This window comes from Aquarana catesbeiana, linkage group LG13 (genome assembly GCF_042186555.1).
Source record: "Aquarana catesbeiana isolate 2022-GZ linkage group LG13, ASM4218655v1, whole genome shotgun sequence".
In the NCBI taxonomy this organism is placed as follows: Eukaryota; Metazoa; Chordata; class Amphibia; order Anura; family Ranidae; genus Aquarana; species Aquarana catesbeiana.
The window spans coordinates 4,500,587-4,519,027 of record NC_133336.1 but is presented as its reverse complement, the minus strand read 5'-3'; the positions used below and the strand labels follow the sequence as shown (position 1 = coordinate 4,519,027).

The 18,441-nt window shown below is 50.3% G+C and overlaps 1 protein-coding gene across 1 annotated transcript in view; it reads left to right on the top strand.

Annotated features, from left to right (window-relative positions):
• Nucleotides 1-18,441, top strand: part of WDHD1 (WD repeat and HMG-box DNA binding protein 1) — a 93,852-nt gene that overhangs the window by 65,325 nt on the left and 10,086 nt on the right. The window contains exons 20-24 of the mRNA XM_073610173.1: nt 4,647-4,786; nt 8,923-8,979; nt 9,111-9,154; nt 14,267-14,431; nt 17,356-17,477. Coding sequence (XP_073466274.1) covers nt 4,647-4,786; nt 8,923-8,979; nt 9,111-9,154; nt 14,267-14,431; nt 17,356-17,477 — 528 coding nt within the window. The remainder of the gene's footprint in view (nt 1-4,646; nt 4,787-8,922; nt 8,980-9,110; nt 9,155-14,266; nt 14,432-17,355; nt 17,478-18,441) is intronic.

Genomic DNA, 18,441 nt, shown 5'->3' with positions numbered 1-18,441 from the left:
GGGAGTTTGGGAGTGGGTACCTGGTTTCGACAGGTACCCACTCCCACTTCCAGTCAGATGCAACGCAGCGATCTGAGCTGGAAGTTCAGCCGCTTCCATCCCCCGCTGTCTTCTGGGACACATCACAGGGCCATCCACAAGGTGCAGTGCGGCTCACAAATGCGCAGTGGGAAAATGTCAGAAACCTTGAAATCAGGCTGAGACAGAAGTACAGTTAAATCACATTTGTTTAATAATAAAAGTAAAAATAACAAACATAGTCAAAACATAGCCAGAGTTCAGTAACCGGAACGGATAGTCAGACAAGCCAGAAGTCAGAGATCAATGTAGTGGAACAGCAAGCAGGATCTGGAGCCAGAAGGGATGTCGGCAAAGCAAGTACTTGAACAGGATCGCAGGAGATCGTCTCTGTGATGCTGACCAAGGCGAAGGCAGAGCTCCTCTGGACTGGACGGCTTAAGTAGGCAGGACTGACGAGCAGGATATCATCAACCGCTGAGTAACTGTGGAGAGAGAGAAGGGAGCTGGCAATTAACCTGACAGCTGAGTGGCCAGCTCAGAGAAGGGGAGGGCTGAGCCCAGCCCTGAAAGAAACTGGCCTTGAAGCCGCAAAGGCTTCATTTCCCGTTTCCCTTACTTGAGATGCCGGTGTTCTATCAGAAAGCTGCTACCCATCAGAAAATGCAACCTTGGTGACATTCCGTTGCTGCCATCTTGGTACACCCACACAAGGATACAAGAAAAAAAGGGGGAACATTTGGGACTTTGAGTGAGACGTGAGGGAAGGTTCACGCCTCCATCCCCTGTGCTGTATGCAGCATAAGGAAGGGGGAAGGTTTTGGGACTTTGAGGTGTGTTTGCTCAGACCAAACAAAACATGTAAATAAATATCATCCATATGTTTATTACTAGATCATTGAATGGCAGAACATAATACAGCATAACATGCATGGTACAGTTGTTGAATTACATCAAGATAATAGTTGCTCACATGGCACAAAATGATAAAAGATATGCATATTAGATATTAAGCAAAATATAGACTAATGGGAACCGGAATTGGTAAAACCATTTAGATATAACTGGATGCATCAAGATAGGCTCGACGCGTTTCGTGGGCTGCATCCACTCATCAGGAGCCGTGCATCCACGTTCTAAAGAGGGAAGGAATCCTTAATTTTTATGTTTTGTTTGGTCTGAGCAAACGCACCTCATTCAAAGTCCCAAAACCTTCCCCCTTTCTTATGTTGCACACAGTAAGGATACAGTGCGAAGGCGGCAAGCGGACATCTTGTTACACCCACCGGAAGTCGTGCATTTCACACTTAATTTCTTTACCAGTAGACTGAGCGTAATATAGTGAAATACAGGATTTGGAAATGCGTCAAACTTTTTTGATGTTGAATTTTTAAAATCAGCGGTGTTCTGTCAGATCGGCGAGATCGGCAGGCTCGCCGATGCTTTTAAAACTCAACATCAAAACAGTCGCACGGACTTCCAAATCCAGTATTTGACTATATAAGCTCAGTTTACTGGTAAAAAATCTGTGTGAAATGCAAGACTTCGGTGGGTGTAAAAAGATGTCCGCTGCCACCTTCTGACTGCAGGCTTACAGCGGACGAGTGCGGGGTGTACCAAGATGGCCGTGCCGGAACGTCACTTCCATTACATATTGTGATGGGTAGCGGCTTTCTGATAGGACACCGGCGCCTACACCCGAAGCTGATTGAAGAATAGGCTCAGGTGAGGACATCGCGGGATAGCTGGACAGGTAAGTTTCCTTTTATATTAAAAGTCAGCAGGTACAGTATTTTGTAGCTGCTGACTCTTACATTTTTTGGGGAGAGCCTGGAGCTCCTCCTGTAAGCTGGCCGTGCGTGGATCAAAATTTGGCTGGTTCAGGAAGGACCGGTCGAATTTCATTGATTGTGTGGCAGTTCCTGCCAGGGCTGCTGTTAGAAGTCATGGGACCCCATACAACCTACCCAGCGGATTCCCCCCCTTCTTATTCTTAGCCTGGGTAGGTGGGTGCAGAGGTGTGGTCCCAAACACGGCTGCAGCTACATGAACAAACCACTCATTCATGCCGCCAGGGTATCTGTGTGAATGGGCCCCTAATTATCTGTCTTTTTTTTTTTTATTTTACATCATCTTATTACATTTTTTACATTAACATCCGTTCAGGTTGGGCAGCTAAACCGACCCCCAATGTCTCACTTTTTGAGAAGAAGAGAGAGATTGAGGGCGCACAGATCCCCAGATCTTTTCTCTGCAGCCCCAGCTGCACTGCAGAATGAACGAACAGGGGGCGCTCTGTACAGAGGCTTCCTGTTCATTCAGAGACTGAAACATAGTAAAGAGTTTACTATGCTTCAGTTATGAATGACCACAGGAGTGATCGGTATTGATCACTCACTGTGTTCATTCAGGAAAGATACAGGCCAGTAAACGTGTTATGCTCTCCAGTCTCTATTCTGAAACAGATCCCCTGTGTGCCTGCAGCAGCTGACAGCCAGCAAGAGAGAGAGGAGGAGGAGAAGCTGGCAGTGCTGGGGGGGGGGGGGGTGGACACGGGGATCGGAGTTGCAGAGGAAAGGGATCCTGGACAGGAGAGGCGTCGATCGGGGGGCGGGGCATTTCCTGAAACCATTCCCCCTATGCCTCCCTCTGCAGCAGCTGACAGCCAGCAGCCAGTAGGAGGGAGATGACAAGTCGGCAGTGTGTGTGTGGGGGGGGGCAGGGATCGGAGTTGCAGTGGATGGGGATCCTGGACAGGAGAGAGGCTAATCAGGAAGGGGGGAGAATCCCTGAAACCAATCCCCCCCTATGCCTCCCCCTGCAGCAGCTGACAGCCAGCAGGAGGGAGAGGAGGAGAAGTCAGCAGTGGAGTGGGGGGGGGGGGGGACACAGGGATCACAGTTGCAGAGCAAGGGGATGCTGGACAGGAGAGAGGCTAATCAGGTAATTGGGGGGGGGGGCAATCCCTAAAACCGATCCCCCTGTGCCGCCTCCTGCAGCAGCTGACATCCGGCATGAGTGAGGGGAGGAGAAGTCGGAAGTCCCGGGGGGGAGCAGGGGGATCAGAGTTGCAGAGGAAGGGGATCCTGCATACAAGAGGCAGTTGATCAGGAAGGAAGGTGGCAATCCCTGAAACCAGTCCCCCTGTGCTGCCACCTGCAGCTGACAGCTATTGGGGGGGGGTTGGGGGGCACAGGGATCAGAGTTGCAGAGGAAGGGGATCCTGGACAGGAGAGAGGCTAATCAGGTAGTGGGGGGCAATCCCTGAAACCGATCCCCCCCCCCCCCTGTGCCTCCCCCTGCAGCACCTGACATCTGGCATGAGTGAGGGGAGGAGAAGTCGGAAGTGCCGGGGGGGGGCGGGAGGGGGACGACACTGGGGGATCAGAGTTTCTGAGGAAGGAGATCTTGCACACGAGAGGGGGTTGATCAGGAAGGAAGGTGGCAATCCCTGAAACCAGTCCCCCTGTGCCACCCCCCTGCAGCAGCTGACAGCTAGCAGGAGGGAGAGGAGGAGAAGCTGGCTGTGCTGGGGGGGGGGCACAGAGGGATTAGAGTTGCCGAGGAAGGGGATCCTGGACAGGAGTGAGGCTAATCAGGAAGTGGGGGGGGGGGCAGTCCCTGAAACCGGTCCCCCTGCACCTCCCCCTGCAGCAGCTGACAGCTAGCAGGAGGGAGAGGAGGAGAAGCTGGCTGTGCTGGGGGGGGGGGGGGCTCAGAGGGATTAGAGTTGCAGAGGAAGGGGAACCTGGACAGGAGTGAGGCTAATCAGGAAGTGGGGGGGGGGGGGGGGGGGGCAGTCCCTGAAACCGGTCCCCGAAACCGGTCCCCCTGCGCCTCCCCCTGCAGCAGCTGACAGCCGGCAGGAGGGAGTGGAAGAGAATGCAGCTGCGCTGCAGAGGGACAACTGTCTGCATCATAAAGCCCTCCGGACCCCCTCTTGTTGAACTGATGGGGCCCCTGTCCGGTCCCGGACCCATACAAGAAAGCCTATGCTTAACCCTTTTATTGACTATCTTAGTTGACAGAAATCAGTCAATTGATTGACTTCTGACAAAGGCGCATGGAATACAGAATACAATGGGGGGGATTCCTACATCCACCTTGTTTGTGTGGAAGGAGGAATCTGGTGCCGGTAAGACCCCCCCATGGATGGAATTTTGGAGATTTCACATCTAGATGGGGGTTTTCTCTGTGCCTGCTGGACAGGTTCCCTTTAAACATTTCCTAAGCTGGACATACATTGTATGAAATTCGCTCGGTGAGCGAACCTGCTGGCCTCTTCCCGCCTGATATCCTGCAATTAAAAGATTAAAGGAGCCGGGCGGAAAATTGTCGTCCAACCAGCACCTTTCACCCAATCAGATGCAGCTCCAGATTGGGGACTCGGACTTCCTGTGAGGCCAGCTGTCAAAATGCAATCGCTGCAACCGGGGATTGGTCCGTCCCTGCTGTATAGTGTGTACAAGACTAGGCATAGGAGGGTCCTGACCCTAAGAGCTTACAATCTACACTTGTATCAGGAAAAGTGTTTGTTTAGCCCCGGCGGCTTTTCGTTTTAAATCTTCCTTCAGAGCTGTGAAATGGTTTATAATCATATTGTCACCTTTTGTGCTTCATCCTCCCAGATACAGCCGGACGGCCACAGAGTGGGGCAACTCACGTGCCACACAACCAGAAGAAGTGCAAGACGCGGTGATGGAGGACGGAGAGGAGGAGGAAGTGGAGCCGGAGGAGCCCCCTGAACCCCCCAGACTGGGCAAAGCAGGTCTGTGGCTGGGAATTACTGAATAATCATCCCTTTAGGGCAGGGGTCTCCAAACTTCTGAAACAAAAGGGCCAGTTTACGTTTTTTCAGACATAAGGGGGGGTCGGAGTGTGGCCGGTGGGAGTAGAAAAGGTCCCTATGTCAGTAGGGAAAAAACAATGCCCCATTTTTGGTGTTAGTGGAAGGAATAGTGCCCCGTCATTGGTATCAGTGGGAGGAATAGTGCCCCATCATTGGTGTCAGTGGAAGAGTGCCCCATCATTGGTGTCAGTGGGAGGAAGAGTGCCCCATCATTGGTGTCAGTGGGAGGAATAGTGTCCCATCATTGGTGTCAGTGGGTGGAATAGTGCCCCATCATTGGTGTCAGTGGGAGGAAGAGTGCCCCATCATTGGTGTCAGTGGGAGGAAGAGTTTCCTATCATTGGTGTCATTGGACCCCATTGTTGGTGTCATTGGAAGGAATTGAACCTCATTGTTGGTGTCATTGGGAGGAATAGTGTCCCATCATTGGTCTCAATTGTTGGTGTCATTCTTAGGAATTGGCCCCCATTCTTGGTGTCATTGGGAGGAATAGTGCCCCATCATTGGTGTCATTGGGAAGAATAGTGTCCCATCATTGGTCTCAGTGGGAGGAATAGTGTCCCATCATTGGTGTCATTGGGAGGAATAGTGTCCCATCATTGGTGTCATTGGGAGGAATTGAACCTCATTGTTGGTGTCAGTGGGAGGAATAGTGTCCCATCATTGGTGTCATTGGGAGGAATTGAACCTCATTGTTGGCGTCATTGGAAGGAATAGTGTCATTGGGCCCAATCGTTGGTGTCATTCTTAGGAATTTGCCCCCATTCTTGGTGTCATTGGGAGGAATAGTGTCCCATCATTGGTGTCATTGGGAGGAATAGTGTCCCATCATTGGTGTCATTGGGAGGAATAGTGTCCCATCATTGGTGTCATTGGGAGGAATAGTGTCCCATCATTGGTGTCAGTGGGAGGAATCGTGCCCCATCATTGGTGTCATTGGGAGGAATAGTGTCCCATCATTGGTGTCATTGGGAGGAATTGAACCTCATTGTTGGTGTCAGTGGGAGGAATAGTGTCACATCATTGGTGTCATTGGGAGGAATAGTGTCCCATCATTGGTGTCATTGGGAGGAATAGTGTCCCATCATTGGTGTCATTGGGAGGAATAGTGTCCCATCATTGGTGTCATTGGGAGGAATTGAACCTCATTGTTGGTGTCATTGGGAGGAATAGTGTCCCATCATTGGTGTCATTGGGAGGAATTGAACCTCATTGTTGGTGTCAGTGGGAGGAATAGTGTCACATCATTGGTGTCATTGGGAGGAATTGACAATGGAGATATTTACCAGCACACCATGGATCGACAAGGTAGCGTCCAAAACTGTTTTTTGTTTTTTTTTATTTGGATGATCACATCACAGAGAAGTGCAACGTTTCGGAGTCACGCCGGGCACCTTCGTCAGGCATGTGATGACGAAGGGGTCCTGCATGACTCTGAAACTTTGCACTTCTCTGTGATGTGATCATGCATTAAAAAAAAAAACAAAAAACAGTTTTGGACGCTACCTTGTCGATCCATGGTGTGCTGGTAAATATCTCCATTGTCAATTCCTCCCACTGACACCAACAATGAGGTTCAATTCCTCCCACTGACACCAACAATGAGGTTCAATTCCTCTCAATGACACCAACAATGAGGTTCAATTCCTCCCAATGACACCAACAATGAGGTTCAATTCCTCCCAATGACACCAACAATGAGGTTCAATTCCTCCCAATGACACCAACAATGGGGTCCAATTCGGCTGGCCGTTGCTGTAGCTCCCAAATCCTTGAGAGCGTATCCAGGAACGTGTGCGATGAGAATATGGAGTATTATTGGGAGGAATTGGGCCCCATTGTTGGTGTCATTGGGAGGAATAGTGTCCCCCCCTTTGACGTCATTGGGCCCCATTGTTGGTGTCATTAGGAGGAGTTGGGCCCCATTGTTGGTGTCTTTTGGAAGGATTAGTGTCCCCCTCATCTGTGTCATTGGGCTCCATTGTTGGTGTCTTTAGGAGGAGTTGGGCCCCATTGTTGGTGTCATTAGGAGGAGTTGGGCCTCATTTTCGGTGTCATTGGGAGTTGGGCCCCATTGTTGGTGTCATTAGGAGGAGTTGGGCCTCATTTTCGGTGTCATTAGGAGTTGGGCCCCATTGTTGGTGTCATTAGGAGGCGTTGGGCCCCATTGTTGGTGTCATCAGGAGGCGTTGGGCCCCATTGTTGGTGTCATTAGGAGGAGTTGGGCCCCATTGTTGGTGTCATTAGGAGGAGTTGGGCCCCATTGTTGGTGTCATTAGGAGGAGTTGGGCCCCATTGTTGGTGTCATTAGGAGGAGTTGGGCCCCATTGTTGGTGTCATTAGGAGGAGTTGGGCCCCATTGTTGGTGTCATTAGGAGGAGTTGGGCCCCATTGTTGGTGTCATTGGGAGGAATCGGGCCCCACCGTTGGCGTCATTGGGAGGAATCGGGCCCCACCGTTGGCGTCATTGGGAGGAATCGGGCCCCACCGTTGGCGTCATTGGGAGGAATCGGGCCCCACCGTTGGCGTCATTGGGAGGAATCGGGGCCCCACCGTTGGCGTCATTGGGCGGAATCGGGCCCCACCGTTGGCGTCAGTGGGGAAAATTATGCCCCAATGTTGGTATCAGTGGATGAAATGGTGCCCCAAAGGCCGGATAAAAGCAAGCAAAGGGCCACATCTGGCCCCTGGGCTGCAGTTTGTAGACCCCTGCTCTAGGGGAAGCTCTGGGGTTGGTGCAGAAGGGACCATTTTCTTCAGGTCTCCCAAAAAAAAAAATGACATTACATATTTATTTTAGGTACTTATACAGTGCCGTCAGCGCTTTATGTATATATTGTACAGTCACATCAGTCCCCGCCCTCAAGGAGCTTACAATCCAAGGTCCCCAACTCGCCCTCATATACATACTGGGGCCAATTTAGACCAGAGCCAATTATCCTCCCAGCATGTGTTTGTAGTGTGGGAGAAAACCGGAGTACCCGGAGGAAACCCACGCAGGCGCAGGGAGAACATGCAAACTCCAGGCAGGTAGTGCCATGGTTGGGATTCAAGCCGACAACACCAGTGCTGCTAAGCGGAAGTGCTAACCACTTAGCCACTGTGCTGGCCCATATCTGATTTGTTTTAATTTTTTTTTTTTTTTCTAGTCTAGTTTAAGGCTTCAGTTGCTCAGAAATTTTTGGCGATCCTGCCAGTTCCCTTTCTTCCTTTTTTTTTTTTTTTTTTTTCATTTTTACCGCACCAATCATGGAAGCGATCTGTACTGGTGTCATCAGTTTGTGTCTCTGTCTTTGAAGAGACAGGAATCTGTGCAGACAGACAGTGTGCCTGTATCTTCCACCCCCCCCCCCCTCGGGTAGACCAGCAGGGTCAGCCAAACGGGCACTGGACCACCCAGAGGGGGGAACAGAGGCCCCCAACTGAGATCGCTGCGACCGCTTTTGAGGCATAAGAACAGTCATCAGCCGCCACAGTGGAGAAATGCAATTTGAGTGATATGTTGTGATATGTTGTGATGTGCTGCGTCACGCCAGCCTTTTATTGTATTGTCTTCACAAATATTAAAAGCTCTCTTTACAAAACTTAGACCATTACAGGGATTGTCTGTAATTTGCTGACAAGCTCTGAGAGATCCTAACAATGGCAGAGAACCATTGAAAGAGCAGGACGGGGGGCGGGGCATGTGGATTCTGGGGGAGTTCTAATGTTTTGCAAGAAAGTTTTTTTTTTTTTTTTTTTTTTTTTTTTTTTTTTTTTTTTTTTTAATTTTTTTCCAGTTATATCCGGATAGTATAAATAGATATAGAATATATTAATATCAGACAAGGACTTCTGCAATTTAGTTTCCCTCAAGGCAATTGTGAAAAGCCTGTTCTGTGCAACCGACACAAAGTGAAACAAAATCAGGGAGGGGCACAGAAAAGGTTTTTTCCCAATTTGGGGGGGGGGGGGCGGGGGGGTTGTGGGAGCCGTTTAGACAAGGAGTCGGGTCCGGTATATTTTGTTCAGCTAAATTATTTTATGTCTTTATTGTTATCTTTTCTCCTTCGCAGCATTGAATCCTTTTAGCAAAAACGTCACCTCACCGGAGCAGCCAACCGCCAAATCCGGTAATTCTATTTACATTGTTTTCAAATTTATTTATTTATTTTTATTTTTTCTTTTTTTTTTTTTTTTTTTTTTTTCTTTACTTTAACTGATTACCCAATCACGTGTCTGTATTCAATGCTCGTCTCTGTAGGTGCGATTGTGTCCAGCAATCAAGGCCGAGTGAACCCCTTCAAGGTACTATTTCTTTTCATTCTTTTTCTGTATTGGATCTTTATTTTTAATTTCGGTTCAGTATGATTGGACTAAATGTGTACAAAATCTGTTGCTTTTTTTATTGGTATCCTGAGCAGGGTCCTAGACAGTACCCAGGTAACCCAAACGGGGCCCTAGACAGTACCCGGATAACCTAAACGGGGGCCCTCAACAGTACTCAGGTAACCGAAACGGTGTCCTAGACCATACCCGGGTAACCCAAACGGTGTCCTAGACCATACCCGGGTAACCCAAACGGTGTCCTAGACCATACCAGGGTAACCCAAACGGTGTCCTAGACCATACCCGGGTAACCCAAACGGTGTCCTAGACCATACCCGGGTAACCCAAACGGTGTCCTAGACCATACCCGGGTAACCCAAACGGTGTCCTAGACCATACCCGGGGTAACCCAAACGGTGTCCTAGACCATACCCGGGTAACCCAAACGGTGTCCTAGACCATACCCGGGTAACCCAAACGGTGTCCTAGACCATACCCGGGTAACCCAAACGGTGTCCTAGACCATACCCGGGTAACCCAAACGGTGTCCTAGACCATACCCGGGTAACCCAAACGGTGTCCTAGACCATACCCGGGTAACCCAAACGGTGTCCTAGACCATACCCGGGTAACCCAAACGGTGTCCTAGACCATACCCGGGTAACCCAAACGGTGTCCTAGACCATACCCGGGTAACCCAAACGGTGTCCTAGACCATACCCGGGTAACCCAAACGGTGTCCTAGACCATACCAGGGTAACCCAAACGGTGTCCTAGACCATACCAGGGTAACCCAAACGGTGCCCTAGACCATACCCGGGTAACCCAAACGGTGCCCTAGACCATACCCGGGTAACCCAAACGGTGCCCTAGACCATACCCGGGTAACCCAAACGGTGCCCTAGACCATACCCGGGTAACCCAAACGGTGCCCTAGACCATACCCGGGTAACCCAAACGGTGCCCTAGACCATACCCGGGTAACCCAAACGGTGCCCTAGACCATACCCGGGTAACCCAAGCAGGGTCCTAGACGTGTTTCGTCTGGTTTGACGTCATCAGGGATGACTGGGAATGATGGTAATGTCAGGCACTTATTGGCCATGTGACTGTGCTGATCTGAGGTGGCTTCTTCTAGTAAGGTGTCCCAGAAGATAGAGTGGTCACGTTGACCAATGAGCGCTTGCCATTGTGAATATTATGAGGGATACTCACTCTGAGGCCGCTGCATATTTACACGTTGTATGAACCACTACATTACATTGCCAACATGGGGCGCCATGGAGTTAGTTTACTTTTTAATTTTTTTAACAAAAAGTGAATCCTGTAAGAACAAGCCAACACATCTTGGGGGTTCTGAGGGACTTTCTCTCCATAGGGGGTTTTAGGCTGTTTGGTGGGAGAAATATGCTTGAATGATTGTGCTCCAGAATGCTCCAGCACCTGTCCATGTGATGTGATTCTCCTCCCAGTCCTACAGGTGAGTCTGATCGAGGTATGTAGATCTGGTATGTGCTCTGGTGAGGAGATCCTGAAAACCTGCACTGCTGTGAGCGCCATGGCGGGGGGGGGGGGGGCTCTCTGTCGGGTGATATTGGTGTGTTTGATTTCTGTTCCTCTGGAAATAATCTCGGTGATTTTATTAGTCTGGGAGATGTCAGCGGGAGGATGACTCATCCTATCAACCTGAAGCGATCGCATTTCAACCTCGGAGACGTCACCGGGCGATCTTGTCAGCAGGCGGCTGCGTCAGAACATCTATTGTCCGTTCATCTTATCGTCCGTTCATTTAAAGCTGAACGTTGGGCAGATGGCTTTCAGATGAAATACATATAGCAAAGACGTTCTACCTGCCAAAGGATCTGTCCATCCAGTCCTGAGTTTTACACAGCCCCGGCACATAGTACACTCAGCTAATGACACCACTTACAGTTTAGGAGTACATTGGTGTCCTATCTCCACCCCCAACCTTCTGACTGGACTGTGAAAGAATAGCAGCAGACCAATGAGGTCTCCGTGGTCTCCATGGTCTCCTGTCTCTGCTCTCTCCTCCTATCAGTATGTTCTGTGCTTGTATTCCGCACACCTGATTGGCCCATGACTCTACAGTCCTGCCCCCTCCCTCTCTTTAGGCTTTCTTTATTGGAGGAGGGGAGATATCAGATGAAATCTTTGGATGGCGCGAAGCAGAGACGACACTGCAGGAAATGGATGATGTGGGATAGAACATTGCTGGATTATAAGAACACCTGCAACGTCTCTTCTGTAATAAAGACTTCTTACCGTCCTCCTCGCAAGACGCTTTATAATGTACGCTGAGCATCCTGGCCCCAGCCAATCAGAAGGCTGACGATCCCTGAACCCCAGCACTGTGACTGAGCTGTCACTGATAACTTCTGGCGGTCTCTGTTTATGAACAGGAGTCGGCATGTGACCACTGTGACAGCCAATCACAGTCATTGGAAGTTACACCCCGCCTCCCAGCGTTAAGAACCATTTAAAGGGCCTTGGGGGGGAAGTTAATGAGACCTATGAAGCTTATTGTAAGTTTTACCTTAATGCTGAACTTCATCCAATAAGAGAAGTTCTGCTTTTTGTCGTCCCCCCCCCCCCACACACACACACACACACACACCCACACCCACCCCTGCATTTTGTCCCAGTCCTCTTTGCAGATCCTCTCCGAGTCATTAAGGTTTCCAGGTTGACGTTTGGTAACTCGAACCTTCACATATTTTCTATGGGATTAAGGTCTGGAGACTGGCTAGGCCACTTCAGGACCTTAATGTGCTTCTTCTTCAGCCACTCCTTTGTTGTCTTGGTGGCATGTTTTGGGTCATTGTCATGCTGGAAGACCCATCCATGGCCCATTTTCAATGCTCTGGCTTGTGGGAAGGAGGTTCTCACCCAAGATTTGATGGTACATCGTCCCTTTTGAGGCGGTGAAGTTCTCCTGTCCCCTTAGCAGCGAAACACCCCCAAAGCATAATGTTTCCCCCTCCATGTATGACGGTGGGGGATGGTGTTCTTGGGGTCATAGGACCTCCATGTATGACGGTGGGGGATGGTGTTCTTGGGGTCATAGGTCCTCCATGTATGACGGTGGGGGGATGGTGTTCTTGGGGTCATAGGACCTCCATATATAACGGTGGGGGGTTGTGTTCTTGGGGTCATAGGACCTCCATGTATGACGGTGGGGGATGGTGTTCTTGGGGTCATAGGTCCTCCATGTATGACAGTGGGGGGATGGTGTTCTTGGGGTCATAGGACCTCCATATATAACGGTGGGGGGTTGTGTTCTTGGGGTCATAGGACCTCCATGTATGACGGTGGGGGATGGTGTTCTTGAGGTCATAGGCCCTTAATATATGACGGTGGGGGGTGGTGTTCTTGAGGTCATAGGACCTCCATGTATGACGGTGGGGGGTGGTGTTCTTGAGGTCATAGGACCTCCATGTATGACGGTGGGGGATGGTGTTCTTGAGGTCATAGGACTTCCATGTATGATGGTGGGGGATGGTGTTCTTGGGGTCATAGGACCTCCATATATGACGGTGGGGGGGTGGTGTTCTTGAGGTCATAGGACCTCCATGTATGACGGTGGGGGGTGGTGTTCTTGAGGTCATAGGACCTCCATGTATGACGGTGGGGGGTGGTGTTCTTGGGGTCATAGGACCTCCATATATGATGGTGGGGGATGGTGTTCTTGAGGTCATAGGACCTCCATGTATGACTGTGGGGGGATGGTGTTCTTGGGGTCATAGGCAGCATTCCTCCTCCTCCTCCAAACACGGTGAGTTGAGTTGATACCAAAGATCTTGATTTTGGTCTCATCTGACCACAACACTTTCCCCCAGTTCTCCTCTGAATCATTCAGATGTTCATTAGTAATCTTCAGATGGACCTGTACATGTGATTTCCTGAGCAGGGGGACCTTGCGGGCGCTGCAGGATTTCGGTCCTTCACGGCGTAGTGTGTTACCGATTGTTTTCTTGGTGACTATGGTCCCAGCTGAGATCATTGACAAGATTCTCCTGTGTAGTTCTGGCCTGATTCCTCAACGTTCTCATGATCATTGAACCTCCACCAGGTGAGATCTTGTATGGAGCCCCAGACCGAAGGAGATCGACAGTTATTTTGTGTTTCTTCCATTAACGAATAATCCCACCAACTGTTGTCACCTTCTCACCAAGCTACTTGGCGATGGTCTTGTAGCCCATTCCAGCCCTGTGTAGGTCTACAATCTTGTCCCGGACATCCTTGGACAGATCTTTGGTCTTGGCCATGGTGGAGAGATTGGAATCTGATTGATTGCTTCTGTGGACAGGTGTCTTTTATACAGGTAACAAGCTGAGATTAGGAGCACTCCCTTTAAGAGAGAAAGAGAGAGAGTGCTCCTAATCTCAGCTTGTTACCTGTATAGAAAACACCTGGGAGCCAGAAATATTACTGATTGAGGCCGGGTTCACACTAGTGCGACAAACGCTCTGACATTGGGAGCTCATGTCGCATGACGTGTGAAAATCAATGTTTCCCTATGGGAGCTATCTTGACACATGTCGGTCCGACTTTGAAAATGCTCCCTGTACTGCTTTGGTCCGACTTTCTCTTCTGTCTCTTACTGTCATAATAAACCGACCAATAAAATTCTAGACTGATCGTTTCTTTGTCAGCGGGAAAACGTTCAAAATCAGCAGCCGATCAAATACTTTTTCCCCCCTCGCTTTCAATGTCCTTTTTATTAAAAGTCAGCAGCTACGAGATTTGTATCGGCCGACTTAAATTTTTTTTATTTTTTTGCACACGGACTGCAGAACCTCTTCAGAAAGTATGTTGGACCAAATAATAGATCTAATAACTCACTCAGGACTACCGAAAGCTTCTACATTGAACTCTATTATAATTACAGAATTTATCTTCCATAGAGATCTACACTCCGCATTTTATGTGTTTGTAATAAAAAACAAAAAAAAAAACAAATGTCCATTATGTCTTCATCTGTGATATATATTCTATATACTATATGTGCACCTATCACTTCATGCTGTGAGAAGACCCTCTAGTAACCCTTTTCATATCGATCATTGATAGGTATCGGCCAGTCAGAAAAGCCCGGCGTTGGCAGGAAACTCGTCCCGCATTCTGGATAATATGAGTAAATTCAGTAAGAAGCCCCCGGCTTCCTCCAGCCCGGCCTCAGGCAAGCCGGACTCGGTGGTGATAAAGCCTCTGGCTCCGAGGACTAAATCCAAGCAGGTAATTTACACCCATAATGTCCCATGTGCCTCCCCCCCCCCCAATCTGATCTCCGGGGTCCCGCTTCAGGAAATGAAAAAGCTGTCCGCTACACCGATTAATGCGTCACCCCCCCCCCCCCCCCCAATGTGACATATCTATGTACTGCTCACCCACCAGCTTCCCTTTATCGTGTCATCAACTCCCACCATCCGCCACGCACATCCTCTCTTTATAAGATGCATAAAGCTGCACTCCGCATAAAACTTATTTATACATTTTGATTGGGGGAGGGCTAGAACCTCTGTCAGGTTCTTGGTATGTGCCCATTGGGCAAATTTCCACTCTCTGCAGGAATTGAGGTGATCTAAGGGGTGAGGGTGCAGGAATTGGTGAGGGGTGAAGGTGCAGGAATTTGGGTTGATCTAAGGGGTGAGGGTGCAGGAATTGGTGAGGGGTGAAGGTGCAGGAATTTGGGTTGATCTAAGGGGTGAGGGTGCAGGAATTGGGGTGATCTGAGGGGTGAGGTGCAGGAATTGGGGTGATCTGAGGGGTGAGGTGCAGGAATTTGGGTTGATCTAAGGGGTGAGGGTGCAGGAATTGGTGAGGGGTGAAGGGGCAGGAATTTGGGGTGACCTGAGGTAAGAAGGGGCAGGAATTTGGGGTGACCTAAGGGGTGGAGGTATAGGAATTGTGGTGACTTGAGAGGTGGAGGTGCAGAAATTGGGGTGACCTGAGGGGTGAAGGTGTAGGAATTGGGGTTATCTAAGGTGTGATGTGCAGGAATTGCGGTGCCCGGAGGTGTGATGTGGAGTAATTGGGGTGACCTGAGGGGTGCAGGTGCAGGCATTGGGGTGACTTGAGGGGTGAAGGTGCAGAAATTGGGGTAATCTGAGGGGTGAAGTGCTGGAATTGGGGTGACCTGAGGGGTGAGGGTGTGCTGGAATTGGGGTGATCTGAGGGGTGAAGTGCTGGAATTGGGGTGATCTGAGGGGGGAGGGTGTACTGGAATTGGGGTGATGTGAGGGTGTGCAAGAATTGGGGTGATCTGAGGGGTGAGGGTATGCAGGAATTGGGGTGATCTGAGGGTGTACAGGAATTGGGGTGACCTGAGGGGCGAGGGTGTGCTGGAATTGGGGTGATCTGAGGGGTGAAGTGCTGGAATTGGGGTGATCTGAGGGGTGAGGGTGTGCTGGAATTGGGGTGATCTGAGGGTGTATGGGAATTGGGGTGATCTGAGGGGCCGAGGGTGTGCAGGAATTGGGGTGATCTGAGGGGGCGAGGGTGTGCTGGAATTGGGGTGATCTGAGGGTGTATGGGAATTGGGGTGACCTGAGGGGCGAAGGTGTGCAGGAATTGGGGTGATCTGAGGGGCGAGGGTGTGCAGGAATTGGGGTGATCTGAGGGGTGAGGGTGTGCAGGAATTGGGGTGATCTGAGGGTGTGCAGGAATTGGGGTGACCTGAGGGGTGAGGGCGTGCAGGAATTGGGGTGATCTGAGGGTGTGCAGGAATTGGGGTGACCTGAGGGGCGAAGGTGTGCAGGAATTGGGGTGATCTGAGGGGATGAGGGTGTGCAGGAATTGGGGTGATCTGAGGGTGTGCAGGAATTGGGGTGATCTGAGGGTGTGCAGGAATTGGGGTGACCTGAGGGGTGAGGGTGTGCAGGAATTGGGGTGACCTGAGGGGATGAGGGTGTGCAGGAATTGGGGTGATCTGAGGGTGTGCAGGAATTGGGGTGATCTGAGGGGTGAGGGTGTGCAGGAATTGGGGTGATCTGAGGGGATGAGGGTGTGCAGGAATTGGGGTGATCTGAGGGTGTGCAGGAATTGGGGTGATCTGAGGGTGTGCAGGAATTGGGGTGACCTGAGGTGATGAGGGTGTGCAGGAATTGGGGTGACCTGAGGGGTGAGGGTGTGCAGGAATTGGGGTGATCTGAGGGTGTGCAGGAATTGGGGTGATCTGAGGTGATGAGGGTGTGCAGGAATTGGGGTGACCTGAGGGGTTGAGGGTGTGCAGGAATTGGGGTGATCTGAGGGGATGAGGGTGTGCAGGAATTGGGGTGATCTGAGGGGATGAGGGTGTGCAGGAATTGGGGTGATCTGAGGGGCGAGGGTGTGCAGAAATTGGGGTGATCTGAGGGGCGAGGGTGTGCAGGAATTGGGGTGATCTGAGGGGATGAGGGTGTGCAGGAATTGGGGTGATCTGAGGGGCGAGGGTGTGCAGGAATTGGGGTGACCTGAGGGGTTGAGGCTGTGCAGGAATTGGGGTGACCTGAGGGGATGAGGGTGTGCAGGAATTGGGGTGATCTGAGGGGATGAGGGTGTGCAGGAATTGGGGTGACCTGAGGGGTTGAGGGTGTGCAGGAATTGGGGTGACCTGAGGGGATGAGGGAGTGCAGGAATTGGGGTGATCTGAGGGGCGAGGGTGTGCAGGAATTGGGGTGACCTGAGGGGTTGAGGCTGTGCAGGAATTGGGGTGACCTGAGGGGATGAGGGTGTGCAGGAATTGGGGTGATATGAGGGTGTGCAGGAATTGGGGTGACCTGAGGGGATGAGGGTGTGCAGGAATTGGGGTGATCTGAGGGGATGAGGGTGTGCAGGAATTGGGGTGATCTGAGGGGATGAGGGTGTGCAGGAATTGGGGTGATCTGAGGGGATGAGGGTGTGCAGGAATTGGGGTGATCTGAGGGATGAGGGTGTGCAGGAATTGGGGTGATCTGAGGGGATGAGGGTGTGCAGGAATTGGGGTGATCTGAGGGGATGAGGGTGTGCAGGAATTGGGGTGATCTGAGGGGATGAGGGTGTGCAGGAATTGGGGTGATCTGAGGGATGAGGGTGTGCAGGAATTGGGGTGACCTGAGGGGATGAGGGTGTGCAGGAATTGGGGTGACCTGAGGGGGTTCACCTTTTTAGGTTGATAACGCTGCGTCTGGTTTCCTCCGTAGGGTCAGGCTACGTTATTCCAAAGCGTCCAAACCAAATCCACAACCAAGAATTCTCCAGCTAATGTGAAACCCGCCCAGATCTCTTCTCCTGCCGCAACTCCAGAGAACAAAGAAGTCAAAAAGTAAGATTGACAATTCCAGGCAATGCCTGACCTCCTCCTGAAGATGATCGTTTCCTGGCTGTCTCTGATACTCTACACATTTCTGCCCCTCACCCGACACCAAATATACAGATCAGAGAGTTGGAGAAAATTCCTCATCTATATACTTATTCTAATTCAGTGGCTGAACCTTTTATGGAAGGTTTAACCACTTGCCTATTTTTTAATGTTTTTTTTAATGTTTTACACACATGTAAAATCTGCAACCCCCCCATAAAGTATATATTTATAAAGGCAAACAAGGGGGCACATCTGGCTCATGGGGCCGCAGTTTGGAGACCACCGTTCTAGACTACTAAACACCCCCTTTCCTCATATCCATTACACAAGGGGAGGTGGTCCAAAAGTGAGCTAACAGCTCAAATAGGAAGTTAGGAGGTCACTGGATTTCTGGCAGGATCAACATGTATTTGTCTTGTCCTTTCCATGTTTCTTAAAGGGACAGAGCAGTGAAAGTTGTGAATGTATTGCAGAGATGTGTGGAATGTTTTTATCTTGGCCAGACGTGCGCGGCGTTGCCGGTGACTGTGTTTGATTTTTTTCCACATGTTCCCTCTTTTTTCCTTCCCTCCCTCCTCTTCATCTGTTAGTTATACTCCTCTAATTGTAGTCATCGGCTTCCCTTATGTCCCTGTTTGTGTGTTTATATAACATACCATGCAGCCAAGCTTTGAACTGTTATTTGGAAGGGTCAGGCCATGAATCCTGCCTTCCGATTGGCTACACAACTCCTCCCAACAGGACCCGCCTCTTGACCTTTGCCTGACTAAGCAAATTTTCTCCCCCTCCGAATTCAAAGCTTCATCTCACGCAACAACATAAGACCCTATTGCTGTTCTCACGCACTTAATACACAGTGGGGTTAATGTAATAAAGTAACACAAAGGGTGGTGGTGATCCTTTAATCTGCACATGTCTGATCACA